Below are 27,278 nucleotides of genomic sequence, written 5' to 3' on the forward strand. Positions count from 1 at the left end.
TAAAACACACTTATTCACAACTTTTATTTAAATAAATGGCCCCACAGTACACACATTTTACACATCGAAAGCTATTACAAAGTTCATCAGGTAATACACATCACACAAACAGCTCTTATTTAAATCTGAACAGAAGTACAAATATATCTTATATGTATATGTTTATATAAAAATTCAGGTAGAATGTTTATGTTATTTACAGAAAATTATTTGTACACACATATAAATAAATTAATGTATATGACCTCTGAGTGATGATAATTTTAATGGAGTATGAAATCACAGGTAAAGATCAGTCATTATAAGAATATAAAAAAGACAAAAAAGTCTTAATGATACAAACAGGTCTGCACTTAGATCACAAAACAAATCGTAAATGCAATGAATTAAAACCAACTTCCACTACCAAGTTTATTGGTGAGTCCACCAATACCCTTTCCAAATACATTTCCGACCCTACCAACAACATTTGTTGTTACATTAGTTATCTTTGAGACATAATTTCCGTCTTCACCAACTGTTTCTCGAACTGTGATCTTTGATTTAGTTTTTGTACCACCGTCATCACTTCCTGTTTCAACATATTTTGCAGATTCTTCCTCCTGACAACTGCTCATTGTGAGAGCACATGTGGCTTCCTCTGTCTGCATTCTTTGGGAAATCCTTTGATAAGTTTTTGAATTTAATTTATCTTCCATAACACCTTGCAGCTCGAAGTCCGAGTACAGTTTTTTAACTATGTGAGCCAAACACGTACACTGATAAAAATGCAAAGATCGGTCTAACCTCTCAGAAAGCCAGTTACACAATAACTGTGTCTGGGCTGTGTACCACTGTTCGAAGAAATTTAAGATCCACAATTCATCACTAACTTTGCTTCTTATTTGGTCCATACAGTTATGGGTAAAGTTAACATAAGCTTGACCCAAATCTTTTCCAGAACCTGAGACATTTGCAAAGCTTAACACTGATCCAATCAAACTTCCTTCATCATATCTTGAAAGTTTTGACAATGTTGTTTCCAAAACAGAGAGAAGCTTGTTTATCATGCCCTGCTTCATAGAAGCAGATGTTTTTTCAATAAGGTCATCAATTTTGGTGTGGTACTGATGGACATCTACACCATCAACTGCACACAGACTAAATGACTGATTTTTTGCATCAAGAATAACGTTCACCATAGCACACATTTCGGATGGAATGATATAGTCTGTTGAAGTGAATGTGACACCTTTCTTCAACCACTGTTGAAATGCAGCTTCTGTTCTTTGAATACAGGACTCTATCATATCACAAGCCATTAGTTTCAGCCTTTGTTCTAAATGCTGTCTAAATTCATTATCTGGCCAATGCAGATCTCTTATGAAAGACTGTAATGCATCCAACTTCCAGAATAAATCTTCTGATGTAGCACATCCATTTCCTTTTGCTTCCCATCTCTCCTTTTCAAACCCTTTGTGGATTGACTGTGCAATGGATGATTCCATTAAGTCAACATACCTTACTACAAGAGGAGCAAATGTATCCCGGAGATGCTGATGGAACCTTCCGTTCTTTAAGTTGTCATCTGTTCTTAGATAATCATTCATTACCTGGAAGAGGGGGAATGAATCCCAGGTGTCTGGGGGCTGCTCTGCCAATACCTGATCCATGTCAACTGCAAACAGTGACCAAAATATTTCAGCATGTTCCACAAGTAGGTCACTGAACCACGCAAAAGCTTCTGCATAGTGTTCTTCATTCTGTCGGAGGAGATCGACACAAAGCTCAGCAAGATGTATGAGATCATCCAACTTCCTACTAGGTGACACAATTATCTCACCATTTAGTTCATCATCTGTTTTAACTTCTTCTGACAGTCTCATATAGTTAACAAGGGCAGCCTTTTCCAAGCACTTTTTTATCATTCCACGAACTTCCTCTGGAGGCACTGGAGTAACAACGTCTTTCATTAAGACACGTTCGAGAAGAGACAGTGTTGCTTTTAAAGCCCCTTCTGGTCTTCCAAAAGGAAAACAGTACCTAAAGCTAGTTATCTGATTTTCAAGCAAAATTCTGAGGCGTGCTTTAACTTCTTGAAATTTCTCATTTTCTTCATGAGTTACAGTTCCGACACCATCTGGTCTGTTTCCATGAACATGGCTTGCACAAAATGCAAAACTGTAATGAATAAGAGTCGGATCAATCATTATTCCTTTTTCAGCTCGATCCAGTAAATCACTTAGGTAGCACAAATGGCGATAACAACCGCGCACACCATACCTTGCACAGTATTCATCCAACACAAAGACTTGTCCTGGACTAAACCAACCCAGAGAACAATACGGATCACCAAGTCTATAATCAAGTGTCAACGTCTGTAATAACTTAAACAGTGAAGAATGATCAAATTTACAAGGATCAGCCGAGATGAACTCTTCCATTCCATGTTTCCTTGCTCTGTCAGCATCTCCTTGAATTTTAGATATGGTAGAATTTTTAGCAGCATGAGTTATAGGGGGTGTTGGTTTATGGGACTGACCAGTTGCTCTGTAAATGGCCATTACCCATAAATGGCATTCATTTTCATCATCACTTGCATACACTATACTGTCTCCCTCTTTTACTGCTTTAAAAAAGAATCTACCACCTTCTAAATCTGCTGTAGGTTCAATATAATCAACTGTATAGCCATCAAGCTGCATCATCTCTGAAGGTTCTGACTTCTTTTCTTTATAGCTACACATGGCAAATGTATACTGAGAAACTTGAACCAGAACAAAATACCTTTTCTTCCACTTCTTCCACACAAATTTTCCAATGGCATACAGATAGCCACAGTGTTTCATGTTGAGAGGTTTGTCCATCCTGCAAGCAATTTTAATGCGCAGATCACGGTCTTGTACATTTTTTGGAACTGTCATTCTATGCCATTCTGGAGCTTTTGAGGACAGGGGTGTAGGATGCAAAATGACCTTACCCAGTTCTTTATCTTCCAGAGCCAGCATTCCTGGGTTTTCTGTGAAAAGCTTTACTTTCACAGCCGGTAAGGGATGTGAGGTAGAAAAGTCACCCTGAGTGTCCCACATTGGCTTGGAAGCCTCTGCCTGATCAGTCTGAAGCTTCTCACCACCTTCAACTTCCATTGTGCAATAAACAATACGATTTGGAGCCAGCGATTTTAAGCCCTTCACTTCCATAACAACCACCTCTAACTGAAATGTGAGGACAACATCCATTTTTGTCAGATGTGTTTCTGTGTCCGCTGTGGCTCCTTCAAGTTTTGACAGCGAACCATGAGATCTGTGGTTGTACCGCTTCAGTTTTTGTAATCCATATTTTGAATCTACCGAGCCTTTCGAAACTGGCAATGACTCTAAGTTTGCCATCAAAAGATTTATAGAAGATTTCAGCTCTTCAACATACAAAGATTCCATTTCCTTCAATACAAACTTTGGCATTAGTTTCCTGTTTCTTTCCATTTCTGAGACTTTCTGCATTCTGCCATCCAGCTCCCTTCTTATCGCAGCAGCCTGTTCATCAGCAGAGTCAAGCTGTAGGGCATTGAACAGTAATTGATGTTCAAATTTCTTTACACCAAGAATCTGTTGGAACATATCATACAGTTGTTCCTTTGAAAGGATCAGTTCACTATTCAATGGTTGCTGCTGCATCTTTAGTGGTCGTTTGGTATCTTCTTCACCAACTTTTAGTATGCAATCAAATTTAGCCATCCAGGATGTGAGAACAGTTTCTTTACTGAGCCCGTCTATCTCTGGAAGGGATCTGACCCTTTTTTCAATGTTATTCCTGAAAACTTCACGAAAATCATATTGAGAGCAAGCTCCTGATTGGACCATCTTCAAAACTCGTTCTGATTTCAAGAAAACATCAAAATAACTTTGCACAGCATTTTGAAAGGCCTCATCAGCCATAATTTGTGTGTCACCTTTCAGGAAACTTATGAATCGTCCCTGTATTGTTTCCAGTTGCTGTCTTGTAATTTTTGTTTGCCTCCTAGTCATATCCGTTGGTTGTTTTGCATTGAATGGATAAGCAATGCATCTTGATATGAACACATACAACTGAATTCTTCTTTTCCTTTCTTCTTCTTCCCTCTCTTGTCTTTCTTGGGGATCCGCAGCTTCCACTTTCTCACTCGCTGCTGAAGGGCTTGGGCTAGCTGGTCTCGGTAGTGGTTCAATTCTTGAGCTGCTTGATGCAAGTCTCAGTGTCTCTGATGAAACAGCACTCGCTGAAGATAAGGACCTGGCTCTCGCAGCTGGCACCTCCAGCGCCAGCGATCCGGCACTGACAGGTGTGATTCCCATACGACGCAACCCATGGTGGAGTTGCTGTTCCTGCTGTATTTCCTCTTCCTGGTGCTCTCCCTCACTCTCTTCTTCTGATGAGCTTGGTTCAATCATGTCTCTCACTTAACAGAACGCGTGGGGCTGACAGGCATGTTCCTTAACCAACACAGGTCAGCAACATTGCCTGCCTGCCAGTTATCTGCCTGAAATGAGAAAAATAATATCAATAGATGCAGTAGTATAGTCACATGGAAGCGACACAACTGAATGTGAGGAGGATATTAGAAAGCTTTCACATTATAATTAATAATACTCAAAACTATTACTAAAATACAGTACAAATTAAGATGAAAAGTGAAGTGTTATGAAATTATCACACATCACTCACAAGAGGTGGAAAAACTGTAAATGAAACAGAGAAACAAATGTAATAAGTTAAAATTTTTATGTCAGCCTCTGCATCTGGTGGTCAAGTCCAGATGCACAAGCCCGATTCCATTCCTGTTATACCAATCACTTTTCATTGTTTGGGATACCATACTGGGGTACATTCAACCTCATGAGGAAAACTACGGAGTTATTTGAAGGTGAAATAATATCTCCAGTTTGGCCAATCTGCCCGAGAGCAGTGTGGTAACTCTTTGCCTCTTCACATGCTGTCCATTGATGTCTTGGAGCAAAGCCTTACACAGCAGTTCAACAGCATCATATGGTGTCATGAGTCTGATTGTGGAGTAAGGTTTTACTACACTGATTAGGTTTATTTTCCTCTATTTAATTATGACCAATTGCACCATCACTATGTCCGGCCCAATTCTATTGACTAACCTTCTCTTTGAAATAATTATCATTCTCCTTTATAACAATATTATGAGAAGAAAAGCTGCTACTCACCATATAGCGAAGATGCTGAGTCGCACATAGGCACAACAAAAGGACTCTCACAATTATAGCTTTCAGCTATTAAGGGCAATAGACACGCACGCACATGCACACACACACACACACACACACACACACACACACAAACGCAACTCTCACACGACTGCAGTCTCAGGCGATGTGGTTTCAGTTGCCTGAGACTGCAGTCATGTGTGTGAGTTGCGTACGTGCGTGCATGTGTGCGCGCACTTGCATGTGCGAATGTCCGTCTATTGTTGAGAGCTGAAAGCTATAATTGTGAGAGTCCTTTTGTTGCGCCCATCTGAGTCACAGCATCACCACTATATCAGCTTTCCTTCTTGTAACATTGTTACACTCCATCCTGGATTTTTCATTGTTTGATAATCCTTTACAACTATTTGTCTTCTTTCTGCTTAGTAGCTGGGAAGAAATTTTTTCTTGCGATAAATGCCATTATTTCCTCACTTCTGGAAGGACGCTAAGTCGATTTACAACTAAAAATTAACACAGGAAACATACAAATTCACTTCCAGTTCTGGGGGATGACATAATCAATTTTATTTCTTAGCAGAGCTCCAAAATCAGATGTTCCAATGCCATAAATGTTAGTTCTGTTTAAAATATTCTTATCAGCACATTCCTGTAAAATGCAAAGACAGCATGGATTTCAAATATAACTCTTATCTCATGGTCAATCACATGACAGGGTCTGTTAATTCCTGTTGTCATTATTGTGGTGTTCAGTCCAAAGATTGGTTTGATGCAGCTCTACTTGGTAGTCTATCCCATGCAAGCTTCCTCATCTCTGCATAACTACCACAACCTACATCCATCTGAACCTGCTTGCTGTTTTCACGCCTTGATCTACCTCTACAGTTCTGCCCCCCCCCCCTCCCCCACTCTCTCTCTCTCTCTCTCTCTCTCTCTCTCTCTCTCTCTTACCAAACTGACAATTCCTTGGTGCATCAGGTTGTATCCTATCAACACATCCCTTCTTTTAGTCAAATTATTTCAAAAGTTTCTTTTTCCTAATTCAGTTAATTACTTCCTCTTTTTTTAAAAATTTATATTCAATATTCTTCTGTAGCAATATATTTCAATAGCTTCTATTCACTTCTTATCTACAATGCTTGTGTCTGACAATTCACTTCCATACAAAGCCACACTCATACAAATACTTAAATTGATTTTCTTAACAGTGTGCACCAACGCAATGAGTTTATTGACAGAAGGTGGCATTTTCACTTTTGCTGTATTAATTTTATTTATTCCCAACTAGTTTCAGTCCTCTACATCATTCTCAAGTGATTCTGTGGTTATACTGAAATGTCAATGTCTCTAAATTTTTGTTTTTCATTCATTTCAGTTCGGAAATGCTGTCTTGCTTGTTTGACAGCTTGACAGGACAAGACAGCAGTTATGAACCACATGAATAGAAAAACAGGTTTAAAGACACTGACATTTCCGTATACCCAAAAAATCACTTGAGAATGGCCTTGAAGGCTGAAATTAGTTATGAACATATAAAACTAATACAACAAAAGTAGAAAATGCCATCTTTGGATGTTAAAAAATTCTTATTCTTTAGAAATGCTTTTCTTGCTATTACCAGTCTGCATTTTATATCCTCTCTACTTTGGCCATCATCAGTTATTTTGCTGTCCAAATAACAAAATTTGTCTACTATGTTTAGTGTCTCATACCCTAGTCTAATTCCCTTTGGACTGCCTGATTTAATTCAACTACATTCTGTTACCCTTGTTGATGTCACCTTATAATCAGTTTTCAAAAATGTCCATTTCATTCAATTGCCCTTTCAAGTCCTTTGCCATCTCTGACAGAGTTACAATGACATTGACAAACTGCAAAGTCTTTATTTCTTCTTCCTGAACTCTCTTTCCAAATTTCTCCTTGGTTTCCTACATAGCTTGCCCCATGTACGGACTGAATAACAGTGAGAACAAACTACAACTCTGTCTCATTTCCTTCTCAACCACTCCTTACCCTGCATTCCTCCGACCTTCGTAACTGCAGTCTGATTTTTGTACAAATTGCAAATAACTTTTCACACTCTGAATTTTGTCCCTCGAACCTTCAAATTTCAAAGAGTTTAGGCCAGTTAAAACTGTAAAAAGATTTTTCTAAAACTACAAATGCTATAAAGATGAGCTGACCTTTCTTCAATCTATCTTCTAGGCTAAGTTGTAGGGTCAGATTGTCTTGAATGTTCTTAATTTCATGGAACCGAAACCGTTGTTCACAGAGGTTGGCTTCTACCAGTTTTCCCATTCTTCTGTTCACTTCTGTCAGCATTTGCCTTCTTTGGAATTGAAATCATCACACTCTTCATGGAACCTGCCAGTTTTGTCAAGGCTGGCTTTCCCAAGGATTCTGATGGATTATCGGCATCGGCATCGAATCATACCAGTGTTGGGTTTGTGTCGGTTCTGGAGCGCCACGACCGACCTCATTTGACCTCTTCTGTCAGGAGAGTTAATTTGGAGTTGGAACGGCTACTTGGATCTGGTGCAGGGTCACACATTGGTGTGGTTCCTGTTGATTCACTCTGTAGGTGGGACTATACTAGACATGGCCTACACCTCAACAGGAAAGGGAAGGGTAAACTGGCTGGGCTGATAGCAGGAAATTTAAAGGGGGGAGGAACTACATCTCATGGTGGAAACTCTTTTTTAGTGTAAGATCAGTGTCCAGTGGGAAACTCAGCCAGGCAAGTACTAAAGATGTTAAAAAAGTTCAAGATACTCACAAAAGTAAAGTGAAAAATAATGTTAGTATATTTCATCAAAATATTGGGGGATTGAAGAATAAAAGTACTAAAGATGTTAAAAAAGTTCAAGATACTCACAAAAGTAAAGTGAAAAATACTATTAGTATATTTCATCAAAATATTGGGGGATTGAAGAATAAAATTGATGAGCTTCTGCTTTGTTTAGAAGATATAGAAACCAAGAATGTAATAGATATACTATGCCTGTCTGAGCATCACATTGTCACTGATATGCAAAAGGTTAGCATCAATGGGTACAAATTAGCTGCACATGTAAGTAGAGACAATATGATGAGAGGAGGAGTTGCCATATATGTCAAAAGCTTCCACAGTGCAAAAAATTTAGAAACTAAAAAATTTTGTGTAGAGCAACATATGGAAGCATGTGCCACTGAACTAAAACTAAATGATGGCACTTTCATAATTGTAACAGTGTATAGGTCCCCCTCAGGGAATTTCCAGCTATTTCTAGAAAACTTGGATGCTTTGTTGTGTTATCTGTCAGACAGGGGGAAGCAAATTATCATTTGTGGGGATTTCAATGTTGATTCCCTGAAAGAGTGTAATAGGAAGAATGACCTTTTAGTATTACTCAGTTCTTTCAATTTGAGCTCCGTCATTGATTTTCCTACTCGGATAACAAAGAACAGCAGTACATTGATAGATAACTTTTTTATAGACCAAGATAAGTTTAAGGACATAAATGCTTATCCTGTTGAGAATGGTCTTTCAGATCATAGTGCACAGCTTGTTACAGTACATGACATAGCTCCATGCAGTATAATAAATCAGACTTTCAAAGCAGTGCGTTCAATTAACAATATAAATATTGCAAACTTTAGGGAAAGCCTACAGCAGCTAGACTGGGATGAAGTGTATAAGGAACCCGATGCAAACTTGAAATATAACTTATTTCACAATACATTTTTAAGGGTATTTGAAAATTGTTTTCCCAAGAAAATAGTTAAACATAATTCCAAGAAAACATATAAAAAACCTTGGCTAACTAAAGGAATAAGAATATCTTGCAACCGCAAAAGAGAACTGTATCTAACAGCAAGAGGGAGTACTGACCCCGAAATTGTTCAATATTATAAAAACTATTGTGCGGTACTAAGAAAAGTTATTAAAAAGTCCAGAAGCATGTGTATCATGTCTGAGATCAGTAACTCTGATAATAAAATTAAAGCAATTTGGAATATTATTGAAAGGGAAACAGGGCAACCAAGAGCACAGGAAGACTTTAGTGCAATAAAACTGAATGACAAGTGCACTAACAAACAATCAGAAATTGAAAATATTTTGAATAATCATTTTTTAAATGTTGTGGAGAAAATAGGATCTAGATCTTCACTAGAAGAGGCAAGGCTATTAATAGAAGAGGCCATACCTGCGCAGTTTGAAACAACTGTAATTCCACCAACCTCTCCCTCTTATATCAGTAAAATAATAAACTCACTGAAAAGTAAAAGCTCTTACGGAATTGATGGCATTTCCAGCAAAGTACTTAAAGCTTGTTCCCCACAGACAAGTAGGATTCTCAGCCACATATGTAATAGCTCTTTGGAGCAGGGTGTTTTCCCTGATAGACTGAAATATGCCATTGTAAAACCATTGCATAAAAAGGGGGATACGTCGGATGTCAACAACTACCGCCCAATCTCTCTTCTGACAGCTCTATCAAAAATTTTTGAGAAAGTAATGTGTTCAAGAGTAGCCTCCCATATTTGTAAAAATAAAGTACTAACAAAATGTCAGTTTGGTTTTCAGAAAGGCTTTTCAACAGAAAATGCTATATATGCTTTCACTGATCAAATATTAAATGCTCTGAATAACCGGACATCACCCATTGGTATTTTTTGTGATCTCTCAAAGGCCTTTGATTGTGTAAATCATGGAATTCTTTTAGATAAGCTAAATCATTATGGTTTGAGTGGGGCAGTGCACAAATGGTTTAATTCATACTTAACTGGAAGAATGCAGAAAGTTGAAATAAGTGGTTCGTGTAATGTTAAAACAAGAGCTGATTCCTCAAACTGGGGTGCTATCACGCACGGGGTCCCACAGGGTTCGGTCTTAGGTCCTTTACTGTTCTTGATATACATTAATGACTTACCATTCCACATTGATGAAGATGCAAAGTTAGTTCTTTTTGCTGATGATACAAGTATAGTAATAACATCCAAAAACCAAGAACTAAGTGATGTAATTGTAAATGATGTTTTTCACAAAATTATTAAGTGGTTCTCAGCAAACGGACTCTCTTTAAATTTTGATAAAACACAGTATATACAGTTCCGTACAGTAAATGGCACAACTCCAGTAATAAATATAGAATTTGAACAGAAGTCTGTAGCTAAGGTAGAATTTTCAAAATTTTTAGGTGTGTCCATTGATGAGAGGTTAAATTGGAAGCAACACATTGATGGTCTGCTGAAACGTCTGAGTTCAGCTACGTATGCTATTAGGGTTATTGCAAATTTTGGTGATAAGAATCTCAGTAAATTAGCTTACTATGCCTACTTTCATTCACTGCTTTCGTATGGCATCATATTCTGGGGTAATTCATCATTGAGTAGAAAAGTATTCATTGCACAAAAACGTGTAATCAGAATAATTGCTGGAGCCCACCCACGGTCATCCTGCAGACATCTATTTAAGGATCTAGGGATCCTCACAGTAACCTCACAGTATATATATTCTCTTATGAAATTTGTTGATAATAATCCAACCCAATTCAAAAGTAATAGCAGTGTGCATACCTATAACACCAGGAGAAAGGATGATCTTCACTATGCAGGGTTAAATCTGACTTTGGCACAGAAAGGGGTAAATTATGCTGCCACAAAAGTCTTTGGGCACCTACCAAACAGCATCAAAAGCCTGACAGATAGCCAACTAACATTTAAAAATAAATTAAAAGAATTTCTAGATGACAACTCCTACTCATTGGCTGAATTTTTAGATATAAACTAAACAAAAAAAAAAAAAAATAAAATAAAATAAAATAAAATATAAAAAAATAAAAAAAAAACTTAATCATTAGTGTCATGCAATATTTTGTGTAATGTAATTTCTTGTACAGACATCTTTTATTAACCTGACACGTTCCACATCATTACGAAGTGTCGTATTCATGATCTATGGAACAAGTATTAATCTAATCTAATCTTATTGTCTACTCCAGGGGCCTTGTTTCCTGTTAGGTCTTTCAGTGCTCTGTCCAGTTCTTGCCGTATCTTATCTCTCATCTCATTGTCACCTAGACTCGGTAACGAGACTTTGACATACTGGTAGAATACTAGGGAAATGTAATCAGTCTACAAAAGAAACTGCATATGAAACCGTCATGCGACCCATCCTAGAATACTGATGTAGTGTGGGTCTCATATTAAATAGAAATAACAGGCTCCACATAATGTTAGTGAGTTATTTGGTGTCATGCTGAACATTAGATGTATGTATCTGGTAACAAGGAAGAGGTACAGAGACAAATTGGTGAGAAAAGGGTTTTAGGAGACAACCTCCCAAAACGAGAGATGAAAAAGAATCATATGGACCTCACAGGAGTTGCTGAGGTAAGATGGAATGGATGTGGAGAGTTACAGTCAGATAAATATGTATTGCACCACTCAGGAGGAGAAGTAAAAGGAATGAATGGAGTAAGAATGATTAGGCCTATGACAAAGGAATTGGCTAAATGTGTGGAGTATGTGGACTATGCAAATGACCCAGTTATTGGTGTAAGGCTGAAAGGAGCACAAAAAAATATACTGATTGTCCAGATGTATATGTCAACTTCAGAACATGATGACCAGATTGTAGAGGAAATGTAAATGTAACAGAGAGAGTAATGGACGAAAATAAAAAATGCTGCAAAATAGTAATAGGAGACTGGAACGTCATTGTGGAACAAGGGAAACATAGTTGGCAATCATGGTCTTGGAAAGATAAATGATAGAGGTGAATCGCTAATTGACTTCTGCAGGGAAAGGCAGCTGATAGTAGCAAATATATGATTCAAGAACCACAAGAGGAGGCTATACACTTGGAAATCACCAGGGGATAAATACAGAAACCAAATTTATTTTGTACTGGTAGAAGGAAGATACAGGAATGGAATCAAGAAGGTGCACACATTACCAGGTGCAGATATAATAGTGACCACAACTGGGTCAATCCATATGAAGTGGTCCGTTGATGATTGCTTGACCATTTTTAAATAGTTTAATTTTTTTATATGTGTTTGCCCTCGATTTGAGAAGTTCAAAACAGTTTTTTTTAAATAATTAGTCTTGCACCTATACTGTACTGTATGGCGGCCATTTTTATTTGAAGGCACGTGACGATTTTTCAGTTTCGAGACATTAGCGAAAATTTGAATATCTCTGCTCTGGGTTAAGTTACAACATTGCAATTGACATAATTGTTTTTAGAAATGATTTATGTGATTCTATTTTTTCCCTATAGTTAGATATCATACACTACTAGTCTCATATAGAGCAAGAACACTTACAAATGTTTCCTTAATTTTTTATGAATTTTGAAAATTTTCATTTTTTGTAAAGTTTGGGGTTAGTTATCTCAGGTGGAACTGAATATAAATATATGATTTTTGCACAGTTTGTGCACCTATATGATAGCAATGCACTGTAAAAATGTCAACACTGATATCTGACTGTGAACAAAGCTATGAATTTTTGAAACTAAGGAAATAATTCACATTACTCTACAACTGATCTTATGGCTGTTGCCTATTTAAATGGTTTATTGTTTCATTGTAATAAAATTTAATTGTAACATGTATTTAGTTAACACTATCACTCAATATTAATTTAGTTTATTTATTTTTAATAATACAATATAAACAATAGGAGCGTTTGCATTTGTTCTATGGCAACAAAAATGCTTATTTACATTTGGGTTTACTGTCAATAAAGAAGTACATTATTGCTGGGTGTGGCATTGTAGAAGTACATTATTGCTAGGTGTGGCATTGTTGTAGTCAGTCTGTTCTGAAACCTCTGTTAGAGTGGATGTACATACTTCATCGAGAGTGTAGAATGTGTTATGTGCTTTGTCCTGTGTGCAATTTGTAATTAATTTTGAGAGATTAACTGGATTACAATAACATGGATGAACAGTGCTCTGTTGGACAGATAGCAAGTGAAGTGTGTCACAAAACAGTTTATGGTTCAGTTTCAAGAAACTTGAAAAAGTCAATGACTTTGATGAAGTTAGACAAACTTTGTTTAAATTTCGAGTAAGTTCTTCTGTAACATCAGTGTGTGAGTATCATGAGAAGTAATATATTTTGAAGTACAACCACATTTTTGGAAGAAAGTGCTGCAATCCACTTGAAAGTTCATAAAAATGCTATTACTAAAGGTTTGAGGGAAATACAACTTGAACATTTGTCCTCATTAAAGCAGTAAAGGTAATATGAAAAGTGTACTTATCTTACAAAAGAAGGCACTTAGAATTATGGGAAAGAAATGTGCCAGGGAGTGTTGCAGAAATTTGTTTGAAGAATTTAAAATACTAACTGTTCATAACCTGTATGTGCTGAAGATAATCATTATGGCAGTAAACAGTAACAAAACACTTAATAATGAAATACACGATCACAATACTAGAGGTAGAGAGAGACCCCACACCATCTCTCATAGAACAACACTCCATGAGAAAATCCCTCACTATGTAGGCATAAAACTACTGAATTGCTTCCATCCTAATATCTCCAAATTGCCCATTACTAAACTAAAAACGAAATTAAAATTATGGATCCTAAACAATCCTGTATATTCAATAGATGAGTTTCTAGATTTAGTAAACTCGTATGATCGAAGACCATCTATCTAAAAATATATGTAATCTCAGATCTTAGACTGTGTCTCAAACTGTAAATATTTGAATGTCAGATATGAATACTATGTCACAAACTGTAGATTCCTTAATCGAAGGATGGAAATAACAATTTTTTATGTATAGTCCATATATTTAACCCTGTTCTCTCAATTAAATTTAGAAAAAGTTGTGTAGATAAAAGTGCCAGCCAATAATATGTAACCCTAGTAAGTAAGGCTCTGACTTGTCCAGAAGAATGGAACAAAAAAATCCTTTTTTGTAATCAGTTGATGTTGGATCAAAATAAATAAATAAATTATGTGAAAGTGAAACAGCTTCCCAAGTGAAACGTAACGTGATTCCTGGAAATTCCCTGTGCCTAAATTGTTACTCAAAAATATTGGTTGTGAATCCAGAACCAGAATCATGTAACCTTGTTAATGACATTTATATTCCTAATGAGGACTCTGTTAGCATATTGGAGTTTGCCTGTTCTAAGTGAGACATATCTCCTGCTTTGAAAATAATAAAATTAAATAGCAGAAAAAGAAAAGCAGCTATTGAAAATAAGGTACAACAAATTTCAGACAAAATTAGAAAAGACTTGGGATCATGCTTTAATAATACAGATAGCAATATTATTTCTAAAGAAGAAGAAAACCTACCATCAGCATCATCGGACACTGAATATTTGAGTTTAATAGAGAAATTAAAAATTAAATGTTCAGTGACGTCTATAGAGGAAAAAGTTAAAATTTTAAGTTCGCTCCCTAACTCATGGTCAAGAGAAAAAATAGTTCATGAATTCAACATTTCTCATCGTTTGGTTAAACTAACCCAAAAATTAGTGAAAGAGCAAGGTATGCTTCCAGTTTTAGGAAAGAAGAAAGGAGTAGGTATAAGTGAAGAAACAATTTAAAAGATCCAGAATTTTTTTGAAGATGGTGAAAACAGTAGAATGTGCCCAGGGTGCAAAGATAGCAAAAGAGTTGTTATAGATGGAGTTAAAGTAACAAAGCAGAAACGACTACTGCTGTCAAATTTAAATGAACTTCACGTAGCTTTCAAAAATTCGCATCCTGAATGCAAAATTGGATGGTCAAAATTTTGTGACCTTCGCCATAAGTTGTGTATTTTGGCTGGATCCTCAGGGACACACTCTGTATGTGTTTTTTTATATCATCAAAATGTCAAACTGATGGCTGCGGGTGCAAAACTCAGTGATCTTTATTACAAAGAGTTACTAGATTTAATGGTCTGTGACACTAACAGTTATGACTGCATGATGAGTTTGTGTAATAAATGCCCTGGTAAGGAAATCGTTATTGAATTGTTTCATGAATATGATGAGGAAATGCCAGACAGTATTACCTTCAAACAGTGGGTCACAACTGACAGGGCAGAAATGATAACAGTGGTTAAATCTCAGGAAGAGTACTTGGAATCTTTAATTGATAACCAACAAAAACTCAGAACTCACTACTACGTTTCTAAAATCCAAAGTAAGTTTTTGAAGACAAAAAAGACTAACTTCATGAAACTGAATGCATAGTGCTAGCTGATTTTGCACAAAATTTTACATTTGTGATTCAGGATGCAATACAAGGGCACCACTGAGTCAATGACCAGGCAACAGTGCATCCATTTATTCTCTACTTTAAAAATGAGAAAGATGAAGTTTGCAGAAGTTCTTCAATTTGTGTTCTAAGCGACTACTTGGAACACAACGCTTTGGCTGTACATGTGTTTCAAAAGCATGTAATAAATTACATTAAAAAAAATTTCCCATGGTTGACAAGCTGATATACTTTTCAGATGGAAGTGGTAGTCAGTATAAGAACGAAAAGAATATTTCAAATCTATGCAACCACATAGTAGACTTTCGGTTGGAGGCTGAACGGCACTTTTTTGCATCTTGCCATGGTAAAAATGCATGTGATGGAGTAGGAGGTAGGCTACAACAAAACGTGAAGTAAGTATAGCCAGCCTACAAAGACCAATCACAGACCAAATTCCCACAGTACAGGACATGTATGTCTTTTGCAAGGATAATATTAAAGGTATTACCTTTTTTCTGCCCAAGAAAGAAGTGGTTCTGCATTTGAAAACGACACTTCAAACTAGATTTGAAAACTGTATAGCAATAAAAGGAACAAGGCATATCCACACATTCCTTGGCATTGCATAAAACTTAGTTCGGTGCTATGTAATACCAGAAACCGAAATTTATGAGGATCATTGTGTCAGCAAAATTACATCTCTGCCTTTAATGTTAAATGACATAGTGGGATGGGTGTATGATGGACAGTGGTGGCTTGCAGAGGTTGAAAGAATAAGTTTGGAAAACAACAATGTTTTTGTGCATTTTTACCACCCTGCTGGCCCAAGAACATCATTCAAGAAATCTACTAGTGACTAAGTTTGGATACCAATGAAAAACGTTTCAAGGAAACTTTCAGTGCTTGAACTTACCACAGCAATTGGGAGGTCACATCACAGAAGCTGTCTGAAGAAATAAATGTTTTTAACATTCACCACCAGGTTTAGGAACAGTCGCTTCTAGAAGGATGTTAATTGAAAATATTTATTTAAAGATGTCAAAATAATATAAATGTGAACTTCAGTTATGTTTCCACTTTTTGTATGTAATTCAGTACCTTACTTCAGTAATAATTGATTATGTCACCAATATCGCACATGAATAGGAAACAGCCATAAGATCAGTCGTATAGTAATGTGAATTATTCCTCATTTTCAAAAATTCATATCTTTGTTCACAGTCAGATATCAATGTTGAAATTTTTACAGTATGTCACTATCATATAGGTGTACAAACTGTACAAAAATCATATTTTTATATTCAGTCCCACCTGAGATACCTAATCCAAACTTTGCAAAACTGAAAATTTTCTAATTTCAAAAATTCATACAAAAATAAGGAAACATTTGTAAGTGTTCTTGCTCTATATGAGGTTATTAGTGTACAATATCTAACTACAGGAAAAAAAATACTCTCTCATACATCACTCCTTGTTTGTTATTTTTGGGCCTAAAAAGTGAATTTTTGATAATCTGGATACCAAACTTTGGAAGTCACTTTGACTGATTATTTTTTAATTTAGGGTATTTTGTGTAATAGACAATGTTGTAGAGGACACTTTTTTAAAAACAATCATGTCAATTGCAATGTTGTAACTTAACCCAGTGTAGAGATATTCATATTTTTGCTAACATCTCTTAACTGAAACATCGTTGCGTGCTTACAAATGAAAATGGCCTCCATTCAGTAAAGGTGACAGGTAAATTTTTTAAAAAAACTGTTTCGAACTCCTCAATTATAGGCTAATCACATATAAAAAAAAAGTAAAACATTTTAAAATAGTCAAGCAACCAACTTAATTTTTTTTCGGACCACTTCATTTGGATTGACCCAACTCACTTATGGTAGAAATAAGAATGCAAAAACTGAAGAAGGCGCCCATGGTGAAGAAGTAGGATCTAGAGAAGATAAGATCCAACAAAGGACAAACTGCGGAAATGTTGTCACTTGAGTTTCTAAACACATTATGAGACAGAGAACCACCAGATAATGTCAACGAGTACTGGAATATGCTGAAAGAAGGTATCATTAAAGCAGGACAGGAAAATATAGGATATGTGAAAGGGAAAAGGGCAAAAAAAAAAAAACTATGGGTAACACAAGAAACGATTTCCAAGATGGAGAAGAGAAGAAAATTTAAAAACAAGAACACTGAAGATGCAAGAAAGATGTACTGAAGGTTAAATAATGAACTGTGAATAGAAACAGAGCAGGTTAGGAAAAAATGGCTAAATGAGGAATGTAATGCAACTGACGAACTAGACAGGAAGGGAAAATAAGACTTACTGTACAACAAAGTAAAAACTGTGACATGGGATCAAAACAGAGCAGTAAGTGCTACTATGGAAATTTTGATTAAAGACAAAGAGGTAGTGTACAAATATCGTGAAGATGTCGTCCAAAGATCGAAAGGATATCTAAAAGAGCTATATGACACAGATCGCAAACCAGAAACCCTGGAACTTGAATCACTCAGCAGTGTAAGTGATGACGAGAAAGGAGCTTGTTGTTGTGGTCTTCAGTCCTGAGACTGGTTTGATGCAGCTCTCCATGCTACTCTATCCTGTGCAAGCTTCTTCATCTCCCAGTACCTACTGCAACCTACATCCTTCTGAATCTGCTTGGTGTATTCATCTCTTTGTCTCCCTCTACGATTTTTACCCTCCACGCTGCCATCCAATACTAAATTGGTGATCCCTTGATGCCTCAGAACATGTCCTACCAACCGATCCCTTCTTCTGGTCAAGTTGTGCCACAAACTTCTCTTCTCCCCAATCCTATTCAATACTTCCTCATTAGTTATGTGATCTACCCATCTAATCTTCAGCATTCTTCTGTAGCACCACATTTCGAAAGCTTTTAGTCTCTTCTTGTCCAAAATATTTATCGTCCATGTTTCACTTCCATACATGGCTACACTCCATACAAATACTTTCAGAAATGACTTCCTGACACTTAAATCTATACTCGATGTTAACAAATTTCTCTTCTTCAGAAACACTTTCCTTGCCATTGCCAGTCTACATTTTATATCCTCTCTACTTCAACCATCATCAGTTATTTTGCTCCCCAAATAGCAAAACTCCTTTACTACTTTAAGTGTCTCATTTCCTAATCTAATTCCCTCAGCATCACCAGAGTTAATTCGACTACATTCCATTATCCTCGTTTTGCTTTTGTTGATGTTCCTCTTATATCCTCCTTTCAAGACATTGTCCATTCCATTCAACTGCTCTTCCAAGTCCTTTGCTGTCTCTGACAGAATTACAATGTCATCGGCGAACCTCAAAGTTTTTATTTCTTCTCCATGGATTTTAATACCTACTCCAAATTTTTCTTCTGTTTCCTTTAGTGCTTGCTCAATATACAGATTGAATAACATTGGGGGTAGGCTACAACCCTGTCTCACTCCCTTCCCAACCACAGCTTCCATTTCATGCCCCTCGACTCTTATAACTGCCATCTTGTTTCTGTACAAATTGTAAATAGCCTTTCGCTCCCTGTATTTTACCCCTGCCACCTTTAGAATTTGAAAGAGAGTATTCCGGTAAACATTGTCAAAAGCTTTCTCTAAGTCTACAAATGCTAGGAATGTAGGTTTGCCTTTCCTTAATCTTTCTTCTAAGATAAGTCGTAAGGTCAGTATTGCCTCATGTGTTCCAGTATTTCTACGGAATCCAAACTGATCTTCCCCGAGGTCGACCTCTACTAGTTTTTCCATTCGTCTGTAAAGTATTAGTGTCAGTATTTTGCACCTCTGGCTTATTAAACTGATTGTTCGGTAATTTTCACATCTGTCAACACCTGCTTTCTTTGGGATTGGAATTATTATATTCTTCTTGAAGTCTGGGGGTATTTAGCCTGTTTCATACATCTTGCTCATCAGATGGTAGAGTTTTGTCAGGACTGGCTCTCCCAAGGCTGTCAATAGTTCCAATGGAATGTTGTCTACTCCGGGGGCCTTGTGTCGACTCAGGTCTTTCAGTGCTCTGTCAAACTCTTCACGCAGTATCGTATCTCCCATTTCATCTTCATCTACATCCTCTTCCATTTCCATAATATTGTCCTCAAGTACATCGCCTTTGTATAGACCCTCTATATACTCCCTCCACCTTTCTGCTTTCCCTTCTTTGCTTAGAACTGGGTTTCCATCTGAGCTCTTGATGTTCATACAAGTGGTTCTCTTATCTCCAAAGGTATCTTTAATTTTCCTGTAGGCAGTATCTATCTTACCCCTAATGAGGTAAGCCTCTACATCCTTACATTTGTCCTCTAGCCATCCCTGCTTAGCCATTTTGCACTTTCCTGTCGATCTCATTTTTGAGACGTTTGTATTCCTTTTTGCCTGCTTCATTTACTGCATTTTTATATTTTCTCCTTTCATCAATTAAATTCAATATTTCTTTTGTTACCCAAGGATTTCTACTAGCCCTTGTCTTTTTACCTGCTGCCTTCACTACTTCATCCCTCAAAGCTAACCCATTCTTCTTCTACTGTATTTCTTTCCCTCATTCCTGTCAATTGTTCCCTTATGCTCTCCCTGAAACTCTGTACAACCTGTGGCTCTTTCAGTTTATCCAGGTCCCATCTCCTTAAATTCCCACCTTTTTGCAGTTTCTTCAGTTTTAATCTACAGGTCATAACCAATAGATTGTGGTCAGAGTCAACATCTGCCCCTGGAAATGTCTTACAATTTAAAACCTGGTTCCTAAATCTATGTCTTACCATTATATAATCTATCTGATACCTTTTATCGCAAACCAGAAACCCTGGAACTTGAATCACTCAACAGTGTAAGTGATGACGAGAAAGGAGCAACCATCATAATGGAAGAAGTAAAGTCTGCCATAGCTGCAATGAAAAATGGCAAAGCAGTAGGTACAGATACAATACTGGGAAAAATATTAAAATGATTGAACCAAGATGGAATAAGAGAAATATTGAGGTTATGTAAAAAATTTATGACAGTGGAGAATGGCCTGAGGACTTTCTGACAACAGTAATGATTCCACTGCCAAAAAAACAAGGAACCAAGAAATGCAGCGAGCACAGGACAATCAGCCTAATTTCACATACATCCAAAGTGATGTTAAGATTACTTGAACAAAAAATGGAGGAGAATCTTAGAGAGGAGCAGTTTGGCTTTAGATGGAATACGGGCACCAGAGATGCAATTTTATTGAAAAAGGAAGAGACCTCGATATGTAATTCATCGACCTAGAAACGGCTTTTGACAATGGCTTGGGACAAGCGGGCGACTATAATGAGGGAAAAGAGAGTGGACTGGAAAATCAGAAGGCCTGTAAACTCATTATATCTGAATCAAAATGCCTCAATTAAAGTGAGAGAAACTGGATCATCTCAGGAAAAGGAGTAAGACGAGGATTCTGTATCACCTACCCTTTTCAACCTGTACTTGGAAAATATCATTGACCAATGTTCAATAGATGACAAAGGAGTAGAAATTGGAGGAAGAAGAGCAGGGTGTAAGAGGTTTGCTGATGACATGGTCCTTCTAGCCACAAGGGAAAAAGAATTACAGTATTTAGTGGACACTGTTGAAGCTAACGGAAAAAATTATGGAAGGAAACTTAACACAAAGAAAACCAAAGTACTGGCACCAGAAAGGAAATAAAGAAATAAAAGTTATGCTGATTGGAGAAATATTGGAACAGATGCAAAATTTTAAGTATCTTGGAAGCAGGATAGACAACAACTGGAAGTACAACTGGAAGTGCAGCACAGAAATTAAAACAAGGATAGCAATGGCAAAAGAGGCATTTTATAAGAAAAGGAGAATTTTCTGCAACAGTCTGGACAGAGAACTGAGGAAAAGACTTTTAAAATGTTTTGTATGGAGTGCGCTTCTGTATAGCACTGAAACATGGACTTTGAGGAAGAAAGGCAGAGAAAGGCTGGCTTTTGAGATGTGGACACGGTGGAGGATGGAAAGAATACGTTGGATGGACAGAGTAAAAATGAAGAGGTACTGAGAAGTGTGGGAGAGAAAAGACAGTTAATAGATGTGTTAAAAAAAGAAAAAGAAATTGGATTGGGCACATATTAAGAAAGAATGACAGACTGATAAAACAGTTTTAGAAGGTTATGTAGAAGGGAAAAGGAAATGAGGAAGGAAGAGATTTCATATACTGGATGACATGATGGACAGTACAACATACAGCGGACTTAAGAAGGAAGCAATGGATCACAGAAAATTGAGAGGCAAAGGACATGCTAATATTGCAGAAAACTGATGATGATGAAATTGATAGGACACATCCTGAGGCATCAAGGACTAGTTGGACTAGTTAACATAAGAATGAAAAGAAGTGTGGAGGAGTAAAAACTGTAGAGGGAGAACTCTCATGATGTTAACTATCATCTCATTGTATACCCCTAGTGGTGTCTGTGTGTGTGTGTGTGTGTGTGTGTGTGTGTGTGTGTGTGTGTGCATGCACATGTATAATTTTTTGTAAGCCATGAAAGTGACCCACCCACCTGTTATCGGTAGCTCAATATGGTGCAACAAATTGTCAGAATCCATAAGAATAAATTCTGAGGACAACCAAAAAAAGAAAGAAATTTCAAAAGTGCTGCAGTTTTTGACATTTTCCTCGACACTGAAGTACATTCAGAACTAAATTTATCGTCCCATATTGTGAAGCAACTTTTGACCGGAACTGTTCAGACTGAAAAGCACAGATAAGGAAAGGGAAGAAAAAATATTGTTGTGAAATTTAAATAAAAACAATAACACATCTAGTACCAAAAGTGTGAAAAGATAAAGTAAATCACACTGTATTAAGTGCAATGCACAATGAAACAGACTGTGGCTGTATTAGTAACACACAGTAGCAGATGAGAGAATAATAATAATAGGAAATTGAGGATCACTTTAGCTATGAAACTAATAACTCAAAAACAATACACTTTTTAAACAGAAATTCCTGTTGACACGTGCACTGATAGCATTGTGTATTATACAGCATATAAACAGAAAAAAATGTACCACTTTGCTGAATCAAGTCCAATGACAGAGATCAAGGATTAACAGACAGTAATGACAACTTTCAGTGTGAAGAAGAATCACATAATCAACTTTTAAAAGTTGCCCATTGTCATTCCTAATTCACTCCACTCTAGCTGCTCCTGTGGATAAATGTTATCTCCATTTTCTATGAACTATGACTGACTCACTACTATTATGATATTTTCAGACTATGCTGCAGAGTGTGTGTGTGTGTGTTACTTGCAAATATCAATGATTGTTGTAAACAGGCCTCTGTTCTTGAGACATGTAGGTAGCTGTTACTATTGGATAAATGTCTGTAATGTTGTGTAGACATTAAGCTAACATTAGCAGATAAAACAGCATTACTTTAAAAAAACTGAAGAAGCACCACATTTCTTTCAAAGCAGCAGATTTTTTCTGCACCTTAACCAGAGTGAATTATCACTGTGTATATATATCTGAAGACAGAAGAAACTTTGCAGGGTTTAGTACACATAGGCTAATTGTGAAACAAGATGTGAACACAATTATCATGCATGTTTCTTTCTATTTCCTCAAAATATGGAAAAAACAGTAGCTTCAGACTACTGATTAATAATTAGCATATAGAAATTGATGCCTAGCAAATGTAGATAACTAAGGATATGATACGCAAGTCCAACAATTCTGGGAACTGAGTTTAGCACTACAAATCATGATGAAATCTTCATGTTGTTTTGAATCTTTTTTCTACACACTAAACATTCAAAAGTTTTTCAAAGAATATAGGAAACCTGTTTGATCTATAGGTTAAAACCTTACATAACAGACTTCTAGATTACCTGCAAAAGAGTTTAAGTGTGACTAGGCCATGATTACTGCTGACAATGTACTTCTTAAAGTATTATAAAAATTTTTGAGTTCACTATTTTTTGTATGCATCGTAAATCTTGATGCTCCTGGTCTAACTGCTTACATATGAAGCCAATATTTCTAGAGAGCAGAAAAATACACCTGATTAATCCAAAACATGATAGAAAAAATGAAGGCAGAAGTGGAAATTACAACTTGCTAGAAGCAAAATATTTCCGGTTTCCAGACACTTACAGCACCAACATTTGTACACATGCCTAGAGACTGATCAGAGAAGAGAGTCTACTATGGTATGGCATTGCATCATTATTCTGTAATGCAGTCCTTAGGTCAATGAATACATTTAATTGTTCTTCAATTGAGGTTAGGATCTGTGTCAGAAAAGCTGGCTACCAGTCTGTACCAACTTGTATTTTTTAATTGTAGTGTCATCTAAACTGCACTACTGTGTAGCAGTTTTTCTACTTTAATTGTAAAAACAGTTAGTGAACATTTTTTATGACTCCTGACTATTTCATTCTAGGTTATGACAGAATTGCACAGCATTAAGTTCCCAAATGGGAGATATAATGACAATTACTTTTCTTTTTGACACCTTCACTAAGTAAAATATTTGGTAGTTGACAGAATGAAGAAATGGCTGGCAGGATGAAAATAGTTGGCAAAATGCCAAAAAGATTGCAGAGTGAAAATAGTTGGCAAAATGCCAACAAGGTAAGCAAGGAGAGCATTTGAATGGCAAAGATCACTATCTTAATTAATACGAATAAGAAAGGTGATGTAAAGACAAACAATTGAAGGCTAAATGCAATCATGGAATAAAGTACCTACGTCTGGGAACTAATCTATGGTGAATTTTATCATTCAAAATACAGTTAGTCTGGAAGCACAGCATCAGAAACTGTATCAAAGGATGAAGTCCAAAAGAACGAAACAAGCTCCTATCATTTACGTGATATAATAATGCAGTGAATAATTAATTTAGTGACTTTGTAGTTCCCATGTTAACTATAACAGAAATGCAAATTACTTGTAATATTTCGGAATGTATTTTATTTTTCTTCTGTGTTGCATGCTGCGATGACTGACTGAAATCAGACTACTTTAAGATGAACCACGTACCTACTTAATTTTCTCAAACATTCTGTTGCTGGACGGCGACATTACAGTGATAATCGCCCTTATAGAAAAATAATCTAACGCTTTATCTAATTGAATTCGTGTATAAAATGTTAATTTTTTGTAGTCTACTGCGGGAACACATATAACATATATTATATTTGGTGATACAGGTAAACAATGAATGTCTGCTTGTTGCAAAACTTCAAATTCAAACTACGTTTCATCTGCGGTTTCAGAAGCGTCTCCGTGCTCTAAATTACTTAAGTATAGTTTACAATCATATGCCACTGGTTAAAATACAACAGAGGGTGATAACTTCATTGTGTTTCATTTGAATTGTTATCGCCTTCAGTACACCTGCGACACGTTTTACATTTCCATAGACCTAATAACATATGTTATGTAACAATATAGTTCTACGATACGAAGTCTGTTAATGGTCTCCGTACCGTCAATATCTATCAAATCACACTTAACAATAAACGATGAAAAGCAACAAAATCTTTCTTTCTCTGGAAAATGCCGAACTAGATACAGCTTACCGCTCTGCTGCGCTACACTAAACCATTAAAAATGTATATTTCAGTGTTTATTCTTGTGATTTGGTTATTTGTGGATTGCGCTTTTACCATGGTAAAATCAGCTTATCGCAATTAGACAGAGATAAATACATTTCGTGACATAAAACTGATTTTTCTTTAGCGATCAGTTTAACACACAAACTAAAGAAAAAAATGCAGGCTGCAATTTTTAAAAAAAATATGCTACATTCGGCATTTAATATCTTACTATAGATCACAGGAACATTGCACACGCACACTCGCACTTCCCGTTACTGAGACCCGCTGTCAGCAAAGGTTACTTCTTGATAAGGATCTAATGTATTGTTACCTTTGACTAAGTTCATACGTAAACTTGGCACACAGGACGTGTGGTAACATTTTCACAAATCTGAAAAACGATTTCGCTTAAGAGGCTTCCGCAACAATAACAATTGAGAGAACGCTTGTTTTAACGTTTATGAAAAAATAAAATAAGTTACATCCCTGGTGGGGATCGAACCCACGACCTTTGGATTAGAAGTCCAACGCGCTATCCTCTGCGCCACAGGGACATGTGGGCCATGTGTCGAAAATTAATGTATATTAACTTTTAGAACAATATTACTGTCTTCAGTTTTGTTATGATTTAATTGGGTATTAATTCAAGATTAACTTGTAGCTGCTCAGCATAACGTGACTTTTTAATTTCATACTAGTTCAACCACAGATTGCATTCATTTCATTTCTACGTTTCTATTCTGTTGGCGGCACTTCTGTTGACATTAAAGGAAAAAACAAAACAAAAAAAAACAGTGCTTAAATTCAAACACTGCTTTCGGTCAAAAATTTAAAATATTCTAGTTTTCAATTCACTAAATGTGATACATTCTGTGGTATCAAATAATGGCACAAAGTAGTTGCAATATTCGTTCTGGGACGAAGACTGGGCCCTCAGTAGAAGAATTTCAGCGAAAATTACATCGATGGTAAATTACGTATAGTCATTGCATTCATTCCTAATTTCTTGTTTATACGTCGTATTTCAGCTTTGACTGACTGTCAATTATATTAACACAATGAAAGTCTGATGTCAGTTCGCGAATTGTTGTATGTAAAATAGATAGTGAGTTGCTTTTTTTCGGGTATGGAATTAGTGGCTCAGCCATTTTTGGTATAGCCATAAATCTACGTTATTTGCTGGACTGGTTGTCATTATTTTTCTATCATCTTCGGTACTGATTTTTAATTAGTGTTAATAGTGTTTTAAATATACTTGATGTAATACTCCACAGTCCTATTACTTGAGTGACAAAAAACAACACATTAATCAAACCATCGCACTTTTACTCTGTACACTAGCTTTCCCATGTCCTGTATTAAGATGAAAATTTCTGGGAAAAAACACATGACAGGTAGTTTTTAAGAACACCATGAGAAGTGGTTTTTAGTCCAGTGATTTTCTGTTGTTTGCTTATCAATGCTTAGTGGTGATTTACTGCTAGATGAAAAATTCACTCAGTGCAAGAGACAACGCTGATTTGCGCCTCAGTCAAAAGACACTTTCAACCTCAGAAAGTGGTGTATTTGAATAGATGATTTCAAAGAACCCACATCCAGGTTAATTGTGGAATCATCTGAGTCTGTTTAAATCTCCCATTCATATTAGAAGGCTGTGATTGATTCTGAGAACAACAATACAAATGTTGAATTATGAGTCTACATACAGGCCTAGCCAGCAGACCAACCAACAGTCATAAACACGCATCCTATACCGTGCTAATTACCTCTGTTTCATTATGCAACAAGCCAATTCATAATGATCTTCCTTTTTGTACCATACCGCTAAATGACTAAAACAAAACAAGATGTTAGTCTAAGCTCTTAGTGATAAACTGAAGACTATAGTGAGATTGCTTTGACAAGAGACCAAACTGTGCAACTTTGTTGTATGTGCCTATAGTATTGGATGATGATAACACTAATTTTATTGAAACTTCCTGGCAGATTAAAACTGTGTGCCCGACCGAGACTCGAACTTGGGATCTTTGCCTTTCGCGGGCAAGTGCTCTACCAACTGATCTACCGAAGCACGACTCACACCCGTACTCACAGCTTTACTTCTGCCAGTACCTCGTCTCCTACCTTCCAAACTTCTCATTCTGGACTAATTTTATTCTTCCACAGAAGCAAAATCTTACTAGTGTGCAAGCACAGAGTGCAGGCTCAGACACCACCTCATTGCCATAGGCAGTCGAACAACGTGGGCCCAGACCAATTAATATTAGTGAGAAAATGGGTACCTGAGGTTTTTGTGAGCAAC

The 27,278-nt window shown here is 36.6% G+C and overlaps 3 protein-coding genes and 1 non-coding gene across 8 annotated transcripts in view; 1 reads left to right on the forward strand and 3 right to left on the reverse strand.

Annotated features, from left to right (window-relative positions):
* LOC126281307 (calcium-dependent secretion activator-like) lies at nucleotides 1–25,489 on the reverse strand. Of its 5 annotated transcripts, none has more exons than XM_049980143.1 (2): nucleotides 25,308–25,489; nucleotides 1–4,495 (listed from the first exon to the last, which is right to left on the reverse strand). In XM_049980143.1, the coding sequence occupies exon 2, from the start codon at nucleotides 4,404–4,406 to the stop codon at nucleotides 387–389; it is 4,020 nt and encodes a 1,339-aa protein (XP_049836100.1). In that variant the 5' UTR covers nucleotides 4,407–4,495; nucleotides 25,308–25,489; the 3' UTR covers nucleotides 1–386. The 5 variants fall into 5 exon arrangements, with proteins under 5 accessions (XP_049836100.1, XP_049836098.1, XP_049836099.1 ...); XM_049980141.1 differs by having other exon boundaries at nucleotides 25,206–25,451; XM_049980142.1 differs by lacking the exon at nucleotides 25,308–25,489 and adding an exon at nucleotides 24,959–25,102.
* On the reverse strand, nucleotides 387–4,406 carry LOC126282408 (calcium-dependent secretion activator-like). The gene has a single exon (XM_049982064.1). It carries the CDS (start codon nucleotides 4,404–4,406, stop codon nucleotides 387–389), a length of 4,020 nt encoding a protein of 1,339 aa, XP_049838021.1.
* On the reverse strand, nucleotides 25,458–25,530 carry Trnar-ucu (transfer RNA arginine (anticodon UCU)). Its single transcript has one exon. It is a non-coding gene; the product is annotated as a tRNA-Arg (tRNA).
* Nucleotides 25,531–25,592: 62 nt separating this feature from the next.
* The window catches only part of LOC126281572 (uncharacterized), a 146,213-nt gene continuing 144,527 nt past the window's right edge, over nucleotides 25,593–27,278 (forward strand). The window contains exon 1 of the mRNA XM_049980645.1: nucleotides 25,593–25,944. Within this exon, the coding sequence (XP_049836602.1) occupies nucleotides 25,862–25,944 (83 nt within the window). The 5' untranslated portion in view covers nucleotides 25,593–25,861. The remainder of the gene's footprint in view (nucleotides 25,945–27,278) is intronic.

This window comes from Schistocerca gregaria, chromosome 7 (assembly GCF_023897955.1).
Source record: "Schistocerca gregaria isolate iqSchGreg1 chromosome 7, iqSchGreg1.2, whole genome shotgun sequence".
Taxonomy (NCBI): Eukaryota; Metazoa; Arthropoda; class Insecta; order Orthoptera; family Acrididae; genus Schistocerca; species Schistocerca gregaria.

Coding starts and splice junctions, on each gene's coding strand:
- LOC126281307 (XM_049980143.1), bottom strand. CDS start 4,406: ATGATTGAACCAAGCTCATCAGAAGAAGAGAGTGAGGGAGAGCACCAG.
- LOC126282408 (XM_049982064.1), bottom strand. CDS start 4,406: ATGATTGAACCAAGCTCATCAGAAGAAGAGAGTGAGGGAGAGCACCAG.